At 43.2% G+C, this 16,547-nt stretch overlaps 1 protein-coding gene across 1 annotated transcript in view; it reads right to left on the minus strand.

Moving 5' to 3' along the window:
* The window catches only part of LOC137536940 (zinc finger protein 271-like), a 34,503-nt gene extending 20,322 nt beyond the window's left edge, over positions 1–14,181 (minus strand). The window contains exons 1-3 of the mRNA XM_068259111.1: positions 14,150–14,181; positions 9,839–9,961; positions 9,488–9,668 (exon numbers count right to left, since the gene is read on the minus strand). Of these exons, the coding sequence (XP_068115212.1) occupies positions 9,488–9,668; positions 9,839–9,961; positions 14,150–14,181 (336 nt within the window). The remainder of the gene's footprint in view (positions 1–9,487; positions 9,669–9,838; positions 9,962–14,149) is intronic.
* Between the last annotated feature and the right edge of the window lie 2,366 nt (positions 14,182–16,547).

The following is a 16,547-nucleotide window of genomic DNA, read 5'->3' on the forward strand; positions in this document are numbered from 1 at the left end:
AACAATTGTTTTGGGTTGTGGGACTGTGAGGAAATGAGCGAGGAGAAATAAGACTGCTTAGCAGAGGTGAGGGCATCCCTGAGCTCCTGCATAGTTTGTTTGTAGTGGTGGAAGTCCTCTATAGCAGTGCTCTTTCTCCAGCACCTTTCTGCCACCCTGGGGCGCCTTTTCAGCTGTTTGATTTGTTCAGTGAGCCAGGGCTGCCTGTTAGTTTGGCGGGGGCAGGTGGTGGTAAGTGGGGCAGCTGAATTCATGGCAGAGGAGACTACACTAAATAAGTAACTGGATGCTGCCTCCGGGTCAGTGTAGGATGTACCCACAGTTACATTGCCTAGGACCGATCAATGTTCTTTGTTCCTGCCTTCACTCTCTACACGTACTCTAGTTTTGATTTGTATTTATACAAAAACTAAATGCAATTACTCAGGAAAACAATCTGATTCCTCTAGGGAATGAGCCCCTCAGACGCACTTAAATATAACTTTTATTGAGTTATTAAAATGGGGCAACGACACAAAAGTAATATATGGCTGTAGACACAAAAAAACATAGGGCTTGATTCACTAAGACACATAGCATGCCTTATCAGAGATAACACGCCTTATCAGAGTAGCATGGCAAGTGCTACGAACTTATGCCTGCTAATTGGCAATGACGAGAGCTCCAACCGTCCTGCCCTGAGCCCCTGCGGGTCCAATCACTTTAAAGGACATTATCCCCGCACTTTGATTGGCCCAATAGGTTACCTGTGAAGTTTCCTGTCAAGTGACAGGCAGCCTATTAGGCCAATCAAAGTGCGCAAATAATGTCCTTTAAAGTGATTGAAGTTGCAGGGGCTCAGGGCAGGATGAGTGAAGCCCTCGTCATTGCCAATTAGCAGGCATAAGTTTGTAGCGCTCGCTGTGCTACTCTGATAAGGCATGTTAGCTTTGATAAGACGTGTTGACTCTGATAAGGCATGTTATCTCTGATAATGGTGTGAACTGCTTTGAAGTATCACGACCCATTTGAGGAGGCGAGGGAAAAAAGAGTGTCAATTAACCCAGTTATAATGTAATTAACATGGTAACTATGTTAATTAACATAGTAGCGGCCGCAGTCGCAATACTTCAAAGCAGCGGCCGGCATTTAAAGGAATGCACGTAACTAAGGAAGGCACACTATGCTGCAAGACTGAGCGTAGCGTGCAGCCTTGAACTTAGAGTGCGGTGCTGCCATGGAGCTCACGCTGCTATAGCATTGCAGCTTCATGAATCAGCCCCATTGTCACTTGTGGTGTAACACCTAGACTGGTTCAGAGCAACAGGATATGTTATATATACCCCATAGAGTGTGTGTGTGTGTGTGGGGGGGGCTCATGAGGCAAGTATAAGACAAGAGTGAAGCCACGTGTTGGTAGAAGCAGTCACTCACAAACCACCTAACATACAAGTACAGGAAACGTGACTCCACTTCCCTCCCTTCCTCCTCAACAGAGTCCCACTCTATGAGACACTGCTAACAGACACTAGTGAGGACGTGATTCACCCCCCAAAATACACACAAACACCCCTACATATTTCACCAGAAAAGGGCTTCCTCAGGAGTACACATTATTTACAGTGCAAGTTGTGAAACTCAAAACAAAATCAAAATAACCCCCACCAAACAAATGTAAAAGCTGTTAGTAAATAGACCAAGTCTTACCAGTATATTAGTTTTGTGTCATTGCCCCATGGTTTAAATAACTCAATGAAAGTTATATTTTAGTGTGTTTGATTTTTATTTAACAGCTACTCTACAGCTATATCCTAATTTTAGTTGAAATACATCTCTGGTGTACCTAAAAACACAGAGGTACACTAATGCTTAAAAGTTAGAATGTCCCAACACACATTCATCAAAGGCTGTTCAGAAAAAAAAAAAGTTGGGAAAATAAACAGCATTCTGCATTTTAGACTTTTTTTTTTTCTCCAAAGCTTTGTCAGGGTTGAAATGACTTTCATGTTAGACACTTTCAATGAACAAGATTGTAATATGCAAATTAGAGGAGTTGGAGGAATCAGAAACGGAGGAATCGGGGTTAGAGTCGGATGATTGCTTCACAGCCCTGGAAATAAAACGGAACCTAGATAATGAAAAATGTTCCCAATGTGTGGTACCCGTACCCCAGGGGGTACTTCTAATGGTTCCAGGGGGTACTCGGGCTTGATGTACTTAACCAAGAATAACACATTTAGAGTTTTAGAGAATGATAAAGCTTATTTAAACAACACCAACCTAGTATTTTAGCTAATTAAAAGCAATAGTAAATGCTTGGAAACTGTTTATTTAAGTATTTATATAGCACCAACATATTACGCAGCGCTGTACAGAGTATATTGTCCAGTCACTAACTTTCCCTCAGAGGGGCTCACAATCTATTCCCTACCATAGTCCTATGTCTATGTATGTATCGTGTAGTGCATGTATCCTAGTCTAAGGCCAATTTAGGGGGAAGCCAATTAACTTATCTGTATGTTTTTGATATGTAGGAGGAAACCAGAGTGCCCGGATGAAACCCACATAGACACGGGGAGAACATACAAACTCCTTGTAGGTGTTCACCTGGCTGGGATTCGAACCGAGGACCCAGCGCTGCAAGGCGCTTGGAACCAATTATCATGTACTATGATTAAATATATATTTGTCAAGGGGTACTTGTGATAATGTTTACTATGCTAGGGAGTACTTAGTGAGTACAGGGTTTTAAAAGGGGTACATACCAATGCAATCATGGGCGTAACAATAGACCCTGCAAGGCATGCAGCCGCAGGGGGCCCCGTAGGAGGGAGAAGTTTCTTTTGCCTGTCCTGAGAGACTGACAAATAGGGGCACAGAGAGAAAAAGCTTTCTATTTCTCTGCACAATTGTTTTATTGACGGCATCTGCTCAGCCACTGATAATGGGTCATACAAAGTTTTGTAGACAAAGATTTGTAGACAGTCCCTATTCAGTGTGCAGAAGGCTCTTGTGTACAGTGCTGCTCTACTCCCAAGATCTCTACCCCTACTGCAGTGCGGTGTACTGTAGTGATGCTGGAGAAGTTTGCAGAGCCAGTTCTGCTCCATCAGAGACGGACAGAGTGAGTGTAATAAGCTGAAGCTGGGAGTTCACTTGTCTGTCGGTTTTCTGTTCAGTTTTTCTGTGCAGAAAGTATGGGGAGGGGGCCCCATCCAAAGTTTCGCAGGGGGGCCCAGTGATTTCTAGTTACGCCCCTGAATACAATGTTGAGAACTCTGCATTAGAGGACTAAAATCAGAAAATGAAATAACTGTTATTAAAAAATGGGAGAAAGAGTTGAGAGAAAAGAAACTGATGAAGAAAAAAGGTAATGTATATGCAAAAATATATGTTACACACGCAAACCAAGATACCAAGATATACAGTAACAATTAAAAATAATCAATAGACGGGACCTCACGCCTGATAGCAAAATGTTTCCGACATCTAATCAGTAACCAACTCTGCTAGAGACGTAATAAAACAGCAGGTTCATACACAGACACCTGAAAAACAGACAATACAGACAATACTACACCCTTTTTGAACAAGAAAAGAAAAATTCATCTGCCTAATTAACCTCAATATTATTATTAGAACTCCATGGCCCTGTTCAGAGAGACAAACAGAATAACGCTAAAACCATTAGAAAAAAATATGATCACCATTGGTAAAACAGAAGCCAAAAAATATGGTATATAACATTTAAAGTGGACCTGAACTGGACAGAAGGAGAACATATAGAAAATACACCCTGTATGTACAATACTTAAATAACTTAGCCTGTCTAATTCCCCCTCATCTGTGCCTAAGCACAAGTTGCAGTTTGATCCCATAGCCTTGTCAGATGAAAGCACAGGATGTTAACAGGAAGCAGGAAATAGACAAACTGCAGATTAATTGCAGGATTTGTATCAACTGTAACAAAGAAATGTTTTTCTTTAAATGTTATTATGCTGTTGCTTATCTTTCTAGTGCTCAGAGTTCTAAATTCAGGTCCGCTTTAAATGGCATCAACCTACACCACCTGTCTTCAGCGACTGGATTGCAGCTATGTCAGACTTCTTTGACCACAAAACAAGTGAATTACACACATACAAATAAAAAAGGAACAGATCAACTCCTACAAAAAATAGAAACAGATAAAAGAACATTGGCTGATAAATGGATACATTTTGCCTTATCATCACCTCCTTATTCCCTTATATATCACACTCAAACAGTACATAAAACTAAAAGTAGGAAGCTGATTAACTCCACAACTAATACAATAACAAGATGTACTCTATTACCCCACTAGAGACCACTAGTAGGGGAACCACTAGAGCACAGGTGTCAAACTCCAGGCCTGGAGGGCCAGATCCATGCCAGTGCTTAGGATGGACTGAGAAAGAGAGGAATGTGTTCTACCTGATGGACCACACCTTTCCTGATTCAGAACATCAATTAATTTGAGCTGTGTCAAAAATGGGTGAGGATCTCGGCCCTTGTAGGACTGGTTTGACATCCCTGCACTAGAGGCTATGGAACACTATATGATGGAGGGAGGGGTAACCATCCTTTTTTGGATTGTTGAACAAATCAACTGAGTTTCCATGAATCCTTATGGGGAAATTTGCTTTAATATAAATGTGCTTTGGATTATAAGCATGTTTCTGGAACTAATTATTCTCTTAAACCAAGGTTCCACTGTATAGTGTAAGCTCATCTGGTGCAGATGCTGATGGGAAGGAATCAGTGATCTCTGTACAGTGCTGGGGATGTCAGAGCTATATAAATGTATTATAATAATAATAATAATAACAACGGTGTGTTATTATGGTGAGGACATTAGAGTGCAAGCTCCTCTGGTGCAGAGATGGGAATGGATAAGTGATCTCTGTACAGCACTGTGGAATATGTCAGAGCTATATACCGTAGATGTATAATAATAATAATAGTGTGTGACTGTGGTGAGGACATTAGAGTGTAAGCTCCTCTGGTGCAGAGGCTGATGGGAATGGATTAGTGATCTCTGTACAGCACTGTGGAACATGGCAGAGCTATATACAGTGATGGGAATGGATCAGTGATCTCTGTACAGTGCTGTGGAATATGTCAGATATACATAGCACCCTGCATTTTCCTATATTTCTCTAATCTTTTTATAACTTCTATAGCGCTCTTTAGCACAACTTATACCTTTGTTTTCTGTATTCAAAGTCACAGTACTCTATAGTGTAATTTATAGTTTTGTGTTATTTATTTCTGTGCAATTTATATTTCTGTACAATTCATAATTCTGTTCATTTTCATTTCCTCACCCTTCATTGTACCCTTAAGGTAGCCATACACTGGTCGATGTGCCATTAGATCGACCAGCTGACAGATCCCTATCTGATCGAATCTGATCAGAGAGGGATCGTATGGCTGCCTTTACTGCAAACAGATTGTGAATCGATTTCAGCCTGAAACCGATTCACCATCTCCTGAGCTGCTCCTGCCGCCTGTCCCCCCCCCCCCCCCATACATTACCTGAGGCTGGCTCCCGGGCATCTTCTCCGCATTGCACCGCTCTGTTCCGGCTCCATCCCGGCGCTTCCTGTGTTACTCCGTGACCAGGAAGTTCAAATAGAGCGCCCTCTATTTGAACTTCCTGGTCACTGCAGTGACACAGGAAGCGCCGGGATGGATGGAGCCGGAACAGAGCCGTGCAGCGCGGAGAACACGCCCGGGAGCCAGCATCAGGTAATGTATACTTGATAGGATCGGCCTCCGCTAGCGACGCGCACTTTACCCGCGGGCGATCGAGGGTAATTTCCCGCACGGCGCGATCGACGGACCGATCCGATTTCGGGAGGAAATCGGATCGGCGGCTGCGTTTACCGCGAACGATTGGCAGCAGATTCGATCCCAGGATCGAATCTGCTGTCGAAACGGCCGCGAATCGAGCCAGTGTATGGCCTGCTTTAGAGTATATTTATGTAGAGAATTCATATATATATATATATATATACATATATATATATATATATATATATATATATACACACACATTTATGTACACAACACACATATCGTTATTTATTGCCACAAGCATCTTAGGAGAAACATATAATTAGTGAACTTAAAGGCACAGCTACATAATTGTTTTTAGGATATAAAGCATATACTTTTACATAGAAAATGTATTTATGGATGTAATCTACAGTCCGAAATGTGTAGTGCAGTCTGCGACTGACTGATTATAAGGCACTATTAATTGGCCACTGATGGTGGTATGTCTGTCTCCTTTTGTGACAGCCATGTCTTCCTTTGTGACAACTAGAGTCACCACATTATCTGAACATATGTGCAATTTTGCCGGTTGGTCACAGACTGGTACTATATATTATATTTTATTAATATATTATATTATTATTTTATTAGCATAATATATTATGTTAACTTATAGTATATTGATTATTTGATGTATTTTATATTATTATATATTTATATGTGTGTGTATATATATATGGAGCACTGAGCGCCTGTGCTAAATCTTCAATTAAACTTCCTTATCAAAGTGATTTTGTCGTCTGTGAGGTAAGCCACCTTATTTTTGTTATTTTATTGATTTTAGAGTATTTTAGAGAAATTGGACGCCTCTTTACCACTTCTATGTCAGATATATATATATATATATATATATACAGTGGGTTGCAAAAGTATTCGGCCCCCTTGAAGTTTTCCACATTTTGTCATATTACTGCCACAAAAATAAATACATTTTATTGGAATTCCACATGAAAGACTAACACAAAGTGGTGTACACATGAGAAGTGCAACGAAAATCATACATGATTCCAAACGTTTTTCACAAATCAATAACTGCAAAGTGGTGTGTGGAAAATTATTCGGCCCCCTTTGATCTGAGTGCAGTCAGTTGCCTATAGACATTGCCTGATAAGTGCTAATGACTAAAGAGTGCACCTGTGTGTAATCTAATGTCGGTACAAATACAGCTGCTCTGTGAGGGCCTCAGAGGTTGTCTAAGAGAATATTGGGAACAACACCGTGAAGTCCAAAGAACACACCAGACAGTTCAGGGATCAAGTTATTGAGAAATTTAAAGCAGGCTTAGGCTACAAAAAGATTTCCAAAACCTTGAACATCCCACAGAGCACTGTTCAAGTGATCATTCAGAAATGGAAGGAGTATGGCACAACTGTAAACCTACCAAGACAAGGCCGTCCACCTAAACTCACAGGCCGAACAAGGAGAGCGCTGATCAGAAATGAAGTCAAGAGGCCCATGGTGACTCTGGATGAGCTGCAGAGATCTACAGCTCAGGTGGGAGACTCTGTCCATAGGACAACTATTAGTCATGCACTGTACAAAGTTGGCCTTTATGGAAGAGTGGCAAGAAGAAAGCCATTGTTAACAGAAAGCATAAAAAGTCCCGTTTGCAGTTTGCCACAAGCCATGTGGGGGACACAGCAACCATGTGGAAGAAGGTGCTCTGGTCAGATGAGACCAAAATGGAACTTTTTGGCCAAAACACTATGTGTGGCGGAAAATGAACACTGCACATCACTCTGAACACACCATCCCCACTGTCAAATATGGTGGTGGCAGCATCATGCTCGGGGGGTGCATCTCTTCAGCAGGGACAGGGAAGCTGGTCAGTGTTGATGGGAAGATGGATGGAGCCAAATACAGGGCAAACTTGGAAAAAAAACCTCTTGGAGACTGCAAAAGACTTGAGACTGGGACGGAGGTTCACCTTCCAGCAGGACAATGACCCTAAACATAAAGCCAGGGCAACAATTGAATGGTTTAAAACAAAACATATCTATGTGTTAGAATGGCCCAGTCAAAGTCCAGATCTAAATCCAATCGAGAATCTGTGGCAAGATCTGAAAACTGCTGTTCACAAACGCTGTCCGTCTAATCTGACTGAGCTGGAGCTGTTTTGCAAAGAAGAATGGGCAAGGATTTCAGTCTCTAGATGTGCAAAGCGGGTAGAGACATACCCTAAAAGACTGGTAGCTGTAATTGCAGCAAAAGGTGGTTCTACAAAGTATTGACTCAGGGAGCCGAATAATTACGCACACACCACTTTGCAGTTATTTATTTGTAAAAAATGTTTGGAATGATGTATGATTTTCGATCCACTTCTCACATGTACACCACTTTGTATTGGTCTGTCACGTGGAATTCCAATAAAATTGATGCATGTTTGTGGCAGTAATGTGACAAAATGTGGAAAACTTCAAGGGGGCCGAATAATTTTGCAACCCACTGTATATAAATGTATAATAAATAATAGTGTGTGGCTATGATGAAGACATTAGAGCACTGATAGGCAAACTTGGCTTTCCAGCTGTTAAGGAACTACAAGTACCACAATGCATTGCAGGAGTCTGACAGCCACAGTCATGATTCATAAAGGCAAATGCATTGTGGGACTTGTAGTTCCTTAACAGCTGGAGAGCCAAGTTTGCCAATCACTGCATTAGAGTGTAAGATCCTCTAGTGCAGAAATGATGGGAATGGATCAGTGATTTCTGTACAGTGCTGTGGAATATGTCAGAGGTATATGATTGTATAGCAGTACTGTTCCGTGTTAGCCATCAGTAAAAGCAAGAAGTTCTGAGTCAGGGTGACACCATTTATCGCCTAACTTGCTTGCTCTTATTCTTTTAAATTAGCCAATAAATGGTATCATCCTGACTCAAAACTTCTTGATATGATTAAATAAAAATAATAATAATAGTATGGGACTGTGGTGAGGACATTAGAGTGTAAACTCCTCTGGTGCAGAGACTGATGGGAAGGGATCAGTAATTTCTGCAGAGTGCTGTGTAATATGTCAGAGCTGTATTTATGTATAATAATAGTGTGTGACTGTGGTGAAGACGTTGGAATGTAAATTGCTCTGGTGCAGAGGCTGATGGGAAGGGATCAGTGATCTCTGTACAGCACTGTGAAGTAGGACAGAGCTATATAAATACTGTATATTACAATAGTAATATGGATTATATATATATATATATATATATATATATATATATATATATATATATATATATATATATAGACATAACCTTCAACCCTTTACTCAAAACACCTGTTCAGACAAGCCTGTAATTTGCTATAGTTAGCATCGGAGGCTCACGGCCTAATCTACTAACGCCTGTGTCTCCTTTCCTAATGTCTCCAACTCATGACCCTCGTCTAACTTGTAAGCTCACAAGGGCAGGGACCTCCTCCTAGTGTTTCTTATTCTGATGTAATTTACCATATAAATATGCACCAGTATTCATGATGTCTCAAACCACACATCAGCTATGTGTGTATTTGTGTTGCTGGATGTCCTGATTGTACAGAGTTTTGAACCTCTCATCTATCTTTGTTCCCCACTATTTGTTTTGTACTATGTACAGTGATATGGAAGATGGCGCTTTATAAATAAATAACAATAATAATAACAATGTCTTATTACCTTCTCTGCTGCCAGTCCCAGCAATGTCTCCTCTCTTCTCCTTGATACATCTATAGCCTCCACTTCCTGTGTGATGCTTTCATTGTATAGAGATCTTATTGCCATCTTGAGGACAGTAGTGGAATTGCAGCCTACACTCAAGTTTCTATCCACTTTATTGTATTTACTGTTGCTACACATACTTGAAGAAAAAAACTAAACTGACTGGACAAAGGAATGTGAGAAATTATGGGAGAACATCAGCCCCGTCTCTAGGGGCAGGCAGAGCAGGTTAACGCCCACTGAGCGCCGAGGCAGAGTCAAGGGGGGCGCAACAGCGGGGGAGAGCGGACATAGAGGTTAACAACTCACCTTTTGGGATCCACTGCGGTCTCTTTCTTCTTCCTCTCCCAGGCGTCCGTTGCGTTGGTAGCAGCGGCCCCTGTGATGACGTAACCAACACGACGGATGCCTGGGAGAGGAGGAAGATAGAAGCTGCAGGGATCCCAGAAGGAGAGTTGTAATTTTGCTATGCCCTCTCTACCCCGCTGCTACGACTTTGCCTAGCTACTTATACTGGGGGCACCTGCCTTGCTAACCTATACTGGGGGCAACTATACTGGCTACTTATACTGGGGGCACCTGCCATGCTAACCTATACTGAGGGCAACTATACTGGCTACCTTTACTGGAGGCACCTGCCCTGCTAACCTATACGAGGGACAAATGTACTGGCTACCTCTACTGGTGGTACCTACTTAGCTAGCCTATACTGTGGGCAATTATACTGGCTACCTGTACTGGTGATACCTACCTGGCTAACCCTATACTGGGGGACACTATGCTGCCTATCTATACTGGAGGCACCTGCCTGGCTAGCCTACACTAGGGCAACTATACTTGCTACCTATACTGGAGGCACCTACCTGGATAACCTATATTGGGGACAGCTATACTGGCTACCTATACTGGAGGCACCTACCTGGCTATAACTATACTGGCTTCCTATACTGGGGGCACCTATGCCTGGCTACCTATGCTGGAGGACCTATACATGCCTATTTATTCTGGGGGCACCTAGACCTGGCTAATCTATACTGTGGTCACCTATACATGGCTTTGCAGAGGGGGCGCAATTTTTACACACTTGCCCTGGGAGCAATTTAGCCTAGGAACTTCCCTGTATAATTTATAGGTATAGTTACAGGTATATGCACACTAAGGATTGCATAAGTGCACATTAATAGGTCTCACCCCTCTGCTGCATGGACTTACATACCTAACACCTGAACAAACTGACCACATGCTTCTCCACAAGTTCTCCCAGACATGACTATGACCTTCCGGTAAACTCGGGTTACTATAAACAGAGTGTATAATGATAAACTACATTATCAATCAGAAAAATCTGCACAATAAAAATTGATGTCTGTTCCTCCAGAGATATATCAGTAATCCTACAGTTGGTAAGAGTGCCAAGAGGAAGCTGCTCTACTTCGGGTATTCAAACCTAATTATCGGGCTTTTGACATGAATGATGGTATCTCAGGCCATCAGACTCGGAAGCCCGCAGACATTTGCTCTAGTCTCTAGAAGTGCTAAAAAGCTACCCATGTAGCTCTAATTGTACATTATTTATTTTAGCATTATATACTCAGTTTATCTTGCCAAAGCGGTTTCATTTTAAGGGGGCACTCCACACCAAATTGTCACGTCCTCACAACGATGGGTCTTCTCCCTTTGACGCTGCAGCTTAATCATATCCCATCCCATCTGTTCCTCTTTTGGAGGGACAGTCCCTCTTTGGGAGCCATGACCCTCTGTCCCTCTTTCTTCCTCATTTGTCCCTCTTTCAGGACAGATCAATGTAAATATATGTTGTTGTTTTTTTATTGAAAAATGTGTTTAATTGACTCAAAACTTTATTACCATCCTTTAAATTGATACATTTCTTATTTTCAAATGTTAATATGAAGTAAAATGAATCAGGATAGAAAGGACCAGTGCAGTTTGAATTATACTAATACTAAATAGAATTATACAATAACATATTTTTCTTATGAAACCTTTATGGTATGCGTGACTAGGGGAGTGTCCGGGGTTATGATTAGGGGTGTGGCAGGGGGATGGCTTAAAGTGAACCCGAGCCGAAGCGCAAGTTCAAAAGAAGTTACCCTGCAGAGAGGGGAGCCCCAGGATCCTATTGACGCTTCCCTCTCTTCTCAGCCACACATTGCTTCACTTCCACATTAATGGCCGCTGTGTAGCCTCGCGAGCCCGCCTGTTCATGGCTCCAGATTACTGCACATGCATAGGCAAGCTCAGTCGGCTATTGTGCGGCCATGTACATGGAAGGGGAGCTGCGCGGCCCCAATCTGATAAGCGACAATGCATTGTCGCTAATCTTCCGGGGACCACACTTGGCGACGAGGGACAACACAGCAGGGAGGGAAGCCTCAATAGGATCCTGAAGCTTCCCTCTCTTTGGGTAAGTATCTGGTGCACTCAAGGGGGGGGGGGAGGGGTAGGGGGGTGAGGAAAGGTTATGGACTGGGAGTCGGAGCAAAGCTTTGCGCACAAATTTTCAATAGATTTCATGCTCAATGAAATCACAATAGATAAGCCACCTGGTCCAGATGGCATCCACCCCTGAGTATTAAGGGAGCTGAGTTCAGTTATCAATAGGCCACTTGACTTCATCTTATTTTTTAAGATTGTCAGTTCCCTATGACTGGCATAAACCTGATGTTTTTCCCTTATATAAAAAGATCAGAACCGGGAAACTACAGACCTGTAAGGTTAACATGAGTTGTGTGTAAACTGTTTGAAGGTATTCTAAAAGACGCTATACAAGATGTTAGAGCACAGAATAATCTTATTTCAGCTCATCATCAACATGGGGTCACTAAAGACAGGTCTGATCTCACCAACATGCTCTGCTCCTATGACGTAGTGAATGCACATTTACATCTTGGGAAAGCTAGATGTAGTGTACTTGGACTCTGCAAAGGGTTTTGACACTATTTCCCACAATAGCCTGGTGCAGAAGATGAGGATACAGGGACTAGGAGAAAATGTGTGTATGTGGATAGAGAAATGTCATATCTAAACTTAAAGAGAACCTGTAACAAAAAAAAAAGTTCCCTGGGGGTACTCACCTCGGGAGGGAGAAGCCTCAGGGTCCCACTGAGGCTTCCCCCTCCCCTGTAGCTGCCTGCAGGCAGTCCAGTGCTGGCTTCCCCGAAGTATCCCGGAATCATCCCTCGACAAGCATGACAAGCACTGATTTATTTACCTTTCCTGGCTTCAGTGGGGGCGCTGTTGCGACTCTCAGCACAGAGATAGGCTAAAATAGCCGATCTCTGTTGGGTCCGCACTACTGCGCAGACGCAGGAGACGTGCGCCTGCGCAATAGAGCCGGCCGACAGCGATCGGCTATTTCCTCCTATCTCCGAGCGGAGAGCTGTTACTGCGCCTGCGCTGGAGCCGGGAAGGTGAACATTTACATGCCCACTGTTCAGGGAGCTTTATCACCGCTGGTGTGGGACCGAGGAGGACAGGGAAGCCTCAATAGGATCCGGAGGCTTCCCCCACCCGAGGTGAGTACCCCCCAGGGGAGGTTTTTTCGTTACAGGTTTTCTTTAAAATGGGAATACTGGGATATCGCTAATCCCTATAGGATGGCCAAGTGTCTATAGAAGAAAACAATTTTATTAATACACTCAATGCCTGATATGCACCTTCATCTTTAGTTGGCTGTTCACTGGCCTAGTTTACCACTTCCATGTAGGATGAGAGTTTACCTACACAATCTGATTGTAATATTCAAAAGCTGTTGACCCTAATACTACATAGAGGTGGTAAAATTGGTCAGTGATTGACCAACCAAAGTTGAAGGTGTGTACCAGGCTTGAGAGAGCGTACACACATCCAATTTTGATTGGCCAATGAAACCGCCTTCACGAAGCATGAGAGCTTATGTACACAATTTGTATTCAAAATCTGTAGGATCTCATGGAAGTGGTAAAATTGGCAAATCATTGGGCAATCAAAATTAGATGTGTGTATGCTCCCTAACCAAGAACAGTAGTTCCATCAAAGACCGCGCCACTCAACAATTAAGCAATAAATTCATCATCTTTATTCAAAAGGGTTAAAAACACTTAAAAACAATGGGAGCCATGCACAAATAGTGGCAATAAATATAAGTGGTGTATCACACTAATAATAGTATCAATATCCATTGAAACCCATCTTGTGCAAATGGCATGTATAATTATGACATGTAGAGACTAATAGATAAATAAACAGTACAAAAGCAAGGCAACCAGAACGATTGTGGTGATATAAAAGAGGAAAGTGAAACACTGTAAAGTTAAACCAGATAGGTCCCCTAATTGGGAAAGTGACATTGGATGTAAAGTGCAGAGTGCATGAATAGAAACAGCGTAAACGCGCTGAAAAGGTAAGTGCAAAGAAGCATAAAGGTAGAATGTGCAAAGAAGATAGCGATCCGCTGAAGTGTGAGCTGGAGCTTACCTAAAGGAGGTCAATGGAGTATGTATTGGCAGGGCATCCCAGGGCGTGCCATCGCGATTCGCCGCCCTCCGCAATACGGTGGCTTCTACCGGTAGGTAAGCTCCAGCTCACACTTCAGGGGATCGCTGTCTTCTTTGCACTTACCTTTTCAGCGCGTTTACGTTGTTTCTATTCATGCACTCTGCACTTTACATCCAATGTCACTTTCCCAATTAGGGGACCTATCTGGTTTAACTTTACAGTGTTGCACTTCCCTCTTTTATATCATCACAATCGTTCTGGTTGCCTTGCTTTTGTACTGTTTATTTATCTATTAGTCTCTACATGTCATGATTATACATGCCATTTGCACAAGATGGGTTTCAATGGATATTGATACTATTATTAGTGTGATACACCACTTATATTTATTGCCACTATTTGTGCATGGCTCCCATTGATTTTAAGTGTTTTTAACCCTTTTGAATAAAGATGATGAATTTATTGCTTAATTGTTGAGTGGTGCGGTCTTTGATGGAACTACTGTTCTTGGTTAGGGTTTGTCTATAATTTTGAGTTCCTTACTGCACACTCAGTGTACATTACTTTATTGCATGACCTAGTGGTTGATGGTGCTTGCCCGGTTTTGTTGTTCAGTGTGTATGCTCCCTAGCCGCAATGCATGCCAGGAGCAGTGGCACGTAGCTGTGAGTACATCTTCTGCCGGGGAGATGTACGGACTACAACTCCCGGCATGGATTGCGGCCGGGATCGCACACCGTAGGTGGATTCTTTGAACTGCAGCCGCTGATGGCATATCCCATAGGGATGGTGAGGGGGCAACAGGAGAAGCCTCCTGTAGGTAAGTGGGGGTACTGCCCCTATCCCTCCCCCAAGAGGTTTATTTTAGAAAAAAGGGGTGAGGTCATGGTGTGAGTGGTGTAACAAGCAAGCATGCATGCCATCCTAATCATGTCATTAAGGAAGAAGGCTAGGTCACACCCACGTGCTGCATTTTTACACTTCAACCATTACGCATTATAGTCTCATGCAGTGAGAGACCAGATACATGCAAGGCATTGCTCAGGATGTCATCAGTGAGTTGGATAGGCCACTAGCAGTTGATGTAGGCCTCTCCTGACCCTCACCTAGATTTCCATGACTCGTCTAATAAGGGGGATATGGAGGCTGCCATATTTATTTCCTTTTCAGCAATACCAGTTGCCGGGCTGTCCTGCTGATCCTCTGTCTCTAATACTTTCAGCCATAGACCCTGAACAAGCATGCAGCAGATCAGGTGTTTCTGATATTATTGTCAGATCTGAAAAGATTAGCTGCATGCTTGTTTCAGGTGTTATTCAGACACTTTGCAGTTAAATAGACCATCAGGGCTGCCAGACAACTGGTTGGTATTTTTTAAAAAAGAAAATAAATATGGTAGCCTTCATATCCCTCTCTCTTCTGTTCTCCTTTTAGGTGCCCATATACTGGCAGATGGTGAGCAGATTCGACCATCAGACTTTCTCTGATTGAATGTGATAAGAGAGGGATCTATTACCTGCCAATGTACTGCACACAGTATTCCAATAGATTTAAAGGATACAAGAGGTGATACATAAGGAGAAATGGGGGGAGCAGGCATGTCTGGGGAGCTGTCCTGATGCTCACCGCTCCCCCTGTTCTTCTCTGCCCCGCTCCTTTTTTACATAAGCCTCCCACAGCAGCCTCTTCCGGGTCGCTAGAGTCGGGCTTCACTGCGCTTGCGCTGGCCTGGCTGCACGTGTCCTACAGTGCGTGACCGCGGCTGGGAGCGCCCTGTGCATGTGCATGATGTCACAATTATGCCATGCTCATGCGCAGAGCGCTTCTGGCAACGGTCAAGCTCTGTAGGACGCGCGCAGCTGGGCCAGCGCAGGCGCAGTGAAGTCCAATACCGGCGAATTGGGAGGGAGTGGTGGCCATCAGAACAGCTCCCCAGACATGCCTGCTCGCCCCGTTTCTCCTTTTGTTTTCGGCTCTGGTATTCTTTAAGCATGAAATCTACTGGAGATTTGTGGGGTAGGCCCCCTTCCCCCAAACCAGGTCTCCACCATGCAAAGTGTGCAGCAGCATAACTCACACCCACCCTACTGCACCTCCTCCTGTGTATTCTCTCTATTGCTGCTGGGTGCCTGTACCCCATGATGCGGTGGCATGGACGTGATCACACATATGCACAGGTCATGGGGTAGCACACTTTGCATGGGGGGAGTCCAGCTGAGTATCCGTTGATCATCCAAAAATCAATGCTGTGGTATCGATCTCTGGCAGATTTAGTCATAATGATCAAATCTGCCAGGAATATCAAGTAATGTATGGGCACCCTTACATCCCTGTGCTGAATAATTTCTAAATCTCTCATGTTAATCATATGTGACACTCCACTTGCTGAGCCACTTAGTGAGCCTAGTCAGGTCACTACAAGAAAGGTGTCATGTTACTGTTGTGTAGAGCTCCCTCTGGTGGAGCGACTGGTGAGCCTAGTCAGGTCACTACAAGCAGGTGTCACGTTACAAGAAAGGAG

This window comes from Hyperolius riggenbachi, chromosome 10 (genome assembly GCF_040937935.1).
Source record: "Hyperolius riggenbachi isolate aHypRig1 chromosome 10, aHypRig1.pri, whole genome shotgun sequence".
Lineage (NCBI taxonomy): Eukaryota > Metazoa > Chordata > Amphibia > Anura > Hyperoliidae > Hyperolius > Hyperolius riggenbachi.